At 39.9% G+C, this 4868-nt stretch overlaps 1 protein-coding gene across 1 annotated transcript; it reads right to left on the reverse strand.

Annotated features, from left to right (window-relative positions):
* Nucleotides 1–2218: 2218 nt before the first annotated feature.
* On the reverse strand, nucleotides 2219–4389 carry LOC137808230 (putative N-acetyltransferase HLS1). The gene is made up of 3 exons (XM_068609247.1): nucleotides 3818–4389; nucleotides 3383–3558; nucleotides 2219–3294 (listed from the first exon to the last, which is right to left on the reverse strand). The coding sequence occupies exons 1-3, from the start codon at nucleotides 3983–3985 to the stop codon at nucleotides 2430–2432; spliced, it is 1209 nt and encodes a 402-aa protein (XP_068465348.1). The 5' UTR covers nucleotides 3986–4389; the 3' UTR covers nucleotides 2219–2429.
* Between the last annotated feature and the right edge of the window lie 479 nt (nucleotides 4390–4868).

A 4868-nucleotide genomic window follows, 5' to 3' on the forward strand; every position in this document is an offset into this window, starting at 1 on the left:
CAAAGTCAACTGAAAAAGTGAAATTGATGGTGTCTCCAAGTGAGAGTGTGGAATTCGAGTCAAGAAACACGAAATTAATATTAAATTTGTGTAGCAAACCAAACAACTCTTTAATAATAAATATATTGAAGATATGTTGAAATTTGATTTGGTTTGAGTTGGTTTTGAATATTCAAATTGCAAATCGAACTGTTTTTAGAAAAAAGAATTCCAAAAGTTTTCTATATTTTTCGATTATAAGTCATTTAGATAGATTTTGTATTTTTTATTGAATTCGATTAAAATACCAAAAATGTGTCTTCTTTTATTTTGAGATATTTATGTGAAAAAATGGATAAAAAATAAATATAAAAATTTATGTACAATGGTATTTTTTTAATGTCAAATGGTAAAACTTAAAAAATAGACACATACACTCCCGATATAAAAAAAAAGGCACTGCAGACCAAAAAATATAAAAAGTTCATCTTTCCTCGTATTATTGAACTATGGCTTGTTTTCATATGTCACTATCCCAAAACGTGCAGTTCACAAAAGGCCCAATCTACAGCCACAAAAGGAAACGGAATCAAATTGAGAGCGAGTGATCATTATAAAGGTCAACTTAAAGAAACCACCACATTCTCTCTCACACATTTCCCCCTCATCTTTTTCTGATACACTTGCATTTGAACTTTAAATAGATTAATTTAACTACACACGAAGCACAAATGAAAAATAGTACATAAAAAAACATCATGTTGTGTCTTGCTCTTAGTAAATGAGCAGACACAGGACATCATATACAGGGAAAAAAAAAAGCAAGAAACAATGAGACCATGTTTTGAATAGAATACAACAAAATAGGGTATCATGTGTTTTGAATGAAAAAAATTATTTATCTTGATAAAGAAACCTTTCTATGATTATAAAGATAGGCACTGAAACCAGAAGTTTTATATGCTTTATAACTTACCATTCAGTCTATCATTTTTTTTCTTTCTGGCTCTCCTTTTATCTTATTTTGTTTTTATCCTCTTCTCTTTTTCTGTTGTAATCACGCGTAATTCCAGTCCCTATTCACTATATTAATTACTAATTATTTCACATCTGTTTTAAAATTAACTTAAGCTCCAACTTCAAGCTCCAAATTTTAGAGACTTAAGTCCAAATTTTAGAGACTTAAGTCCAAATTTTAGAGACTTAAGTCCAAATTTCGAACACTAACCATAAAAACCACACTTTCAATTAAAACGAAGGTAGGTGCTACACATACCTCAGCCGCAAATTTTACCTGCACATCTCCTGGTAATTTTTAGTTGATGGGTTTTTTAAAAAAATCATTATTTGTTGAGGGTTGTTTAATATTTTTTATGGTGCTGTTCAAAAAGAGTCTCTTTTACTCCCCAAAGCCTCCTCTTTTATGTGAAGCTAAGGATGCATTTATTGTTATAACCAAATATGGCGTGAAAACAAGGTTAGATGTTTTTGTACAGATGAGAAAAGGTAAATTTGCTAAAGTTTCTGCTTACCTTTATTATGGACTCGTGTACAAGTTTCCTCAGCAAGTACAGAGCCTTTGCAGCATTATTAAAATAAAAATGAATGCCTGTACGGTTTTTTGTTAATAACTGGTGATTAAACTATGATAAAAAGAGCTTGTATTGAAACTATGATTGAAATAATGATGAGAAAAAAAAACATAATCTCCATTAGCGAAAATGAGGAAGAAAAAAAAGGGCTGAGAGGAGGTTTGATGGAATTCCTGGAAGGGAAATGATGAGTTAAGAAACACCTGGAATGTTGATAGAGGTAGTAGATACGAGACAGCGTATGTCCCATGATGAATCTATGTGTCCAAGTAATGTTTTTTTTCTCTGGATGGGGTTAAGAAAAAGGCTAATTGCCTATATTAGGAGGCTTACACTGGAACTTAATGGGCGCCATTTGATTCCCACTACCCTCAATAAGAAAGATACTAGGAACCCAATAAAACAAAGTTAAGGTCCCCACCCGCGGCATATTACTATCAAGGACGTCAAAATGTAGTATAACAAACCTTCCCTTCTCCTTTAACAAAAGCCTCACCACATGCACAATCCCAAATGGATATTCGGATTCACACATCACCTCACGCATCAACATCTCATTCTCTCACTCTTCGATATTCAAATCTACCGGAACAACAACAACACAACACAACACAACACCGCCACACCCCAAAATAACAACCACCAGGTTTTGTTCAAGGGATTTAAAAAGCCACATCCATTTTACTACCATTTACAAAATTATATATAAAAAAAAAAAAACAAGTAGGATATTCAGTCCTCCTCTACTACATTATAAAACTAAGAAATTTTTTGCTTGCTTGGTGAAAAGGATAGGTGTCTGTGACTGTAATTACTAATGTAGTAATAATGAGTTGATGTGGATGTTGTTAATTAAAATTAGATCTCTCTGGGATCAACAAAAATTGAGAATCCGGGAGGGGATTTGGTCCAATCACCAACAGAACCATCGCTGTAATCTTCCCCGAGTCTCTTGATGCACCACAAATCCTCTTCGCAAGACAGCATCTTCCAGTGTGGGATGCCGCAGCGTAGGGGTTCCAGACCTGAAACCTCAGTCGCCACCACCTGGCAGCCACCATCCTTGGCGAGGTTATGAGCGAAGGCGCACAAAGCCCTGACCATCTTCTGGGCCTGTGGGCCCTCCCCTCCGAGCCCGTACAAAAAGTGAAACCCAAATGGCTGGAAGAGGTTGGGGATGGAGGGAAGGCGCAGCCAGGGGAAGGCGCGGTCGAGGAGGCGAGTGGTCTTGGCGAGGGCCTTCTTCACGCGCGACGCGCCCCTCACCTGGAGCGTGAACACGTCCTTGCAGTTCCACACGCTGAGGAGGGCCCAGGAGGAGGGTGGGTCCGCGAGAAAGCGGGGTAAACCGGGCCACGTGTCGGGAGAGTATGAGCCGCGCGGAACGGCGAGGAAGGTGCCGAGACTGAGGTGGTTAGTGAGGATGGAGTCGACGTCGCGCGGGAAGAACTCGGTTGTGGCGAACTTGGTGCGGTAGAGCAACTCGGCGTCATTTGGAGCAAGTTGTATTATGGAGAAGTTGGAAGAGGGTGTGAGTGCGTGAGCGAAAACGGGGTTGACGAGGATGCAGGGGCTGCGAAACTTTGAGTAGCCGCATTTGTCGGTGAAAAGCTTAACGGATGCCACGTTGTCCTTTTCTGTTGCCATGTAAGCGTACTCCGCTCCATTCTCTCTGAACCACTCCTCCACTCTCTGCACCAGCTTCAACCCTATTCCCATTCTCCTGCACGCCCACACACCCAATCAAAACCCACACTCTTCATAATAGCATAACGAGTGAGCTAGTGAGCGAGTGAAAGTAAACAAGATACCTGTGGTGTGGAGAAACCCGGAGGCCTAATATGTAGGCCAGTTTGGTGTAGACAGGGACCTGTTTGGAACCAGGTTCGGTGCTATTCTTTCCATGCCTGTGGAGCTTCTTTCCGCATGTAACGGTTTTGATGCAACCCCTTATCATTCCCACTGTCTCTTGCCCAATTTCGGCTACCTGATAAAGACAAATTAAGGATGAATTGTTATTTATTTATGTACGCATAAGGTTGGTTGATTTGTGCAGGCTTGAAAAGTTGGTGAGAAAGACTTTTGCGTGAAAATAGTTAAAAGGATTTTTGGGGTGGATGCTTGCTCACTGGCGACGACAGGAAAGGAAAAGGAAGGGGGAAAGAGGGGGATAAAAGAAAAGAAAAGAAAAGAAAAAGAAAAGAAAGAAAAGACGTTGATTATAGTTGAGAATGAGATAATTATACCAGCATGAGGAAAGTAGGTGAGTTGCGGACCCTGCAAATAGGGTCACCGTGGAGGTCGGTGAAGAGAGAAAGCTTCCCACTGGGTCCAACCTCACATATTCTTTCAACCGCTTCTACTCTCTCTGTGTCTTTATTTGGGTCGAACTCTCTCACAGTCACAACCAGCATGGTTGGAGAAAAACCAAACGCTAACTCTTCTCCCCTCACAATATCAGAGTGAGTGAGTGAGTCTGAGTGAGTGAGGAAAGCTTAGCTTAACCTCCCTTTATATAGAGGGGACCGGGCGCTAAAGCTATGAGAGTGAGGAAATTGCAGCTGTTTCGAGACCGATTATCCGGGCTTGTTTGCTAGTAACAGAAGCTTAAAACCTGAGAAACCCTTCCATAAAACCAGAGTCTGAACGTTTCGTAACGGAGATCAGTGTCTTCTGGGACCAATTAGCCAACTGGAGTAGTTGTATAATAAAATATTAAGAGAGGGAAAAGAGCGTTAGTGAATTAGTGAGGTGAGCGAATGAACAAGGCTGTGGTGTGTGTGATGCTTCTTCCTCTCACTCTCATTGCTTGAGGTACAAATCCAAATTCTCTAACGGCCCTTTAAATACCTGATCCTTTCACCTTTTTCTCTTGCCGTTTTTTTAATCACTCACACCTTCTATTCCCACAATCCGCACCACTTCCGCTATTTAATTCCGGGGTTTAATTTTAATTTAATAAGAATATGTCTTTATCTGCTCTCTCTCTCCTTTATTTGTTCACTTTGCCTTTTTCTCTTCTGCACTGTATAGTTTGCTAATAATAAAGGAAAATAAATGAATTTAACAAAAGCAATAATGAGCAGCAAAAAGTAGGAGAAGGGAGAAAGAAAGAAAGGAAAGAGGAAATGGCGGCTATGGCTGCGCAGTACTGTGGAGGTGTTTTGTTTTCCTATTAATTAATTTATTTTATTTATTAATTGTGGAAAAAAGACGCTTCCCATCATCTCCCCCATTCGTAATCATTACCCTTTTTACACTCTCCCTCTTCAATGGGTTCGGTCCCAGCCATGATGC

The sequence above is a fragment of the Phaseolus vulgaris genome, chromosome 3 (genome assembly GCF_051622355.1).
Source record: "Phaseolus vulgaris cultivar YP4 chromosome 3, ASM5162235v1, whole genome shotgun sequence".
Classification (NCBI taxonomy): domain Eukaryota; kingdom Viridiplantae; phylum Streptophyta; class Magnoliopsida; order Fabales; family Fabaceae; genus Phaseolus; species Phaseolus vulgaris.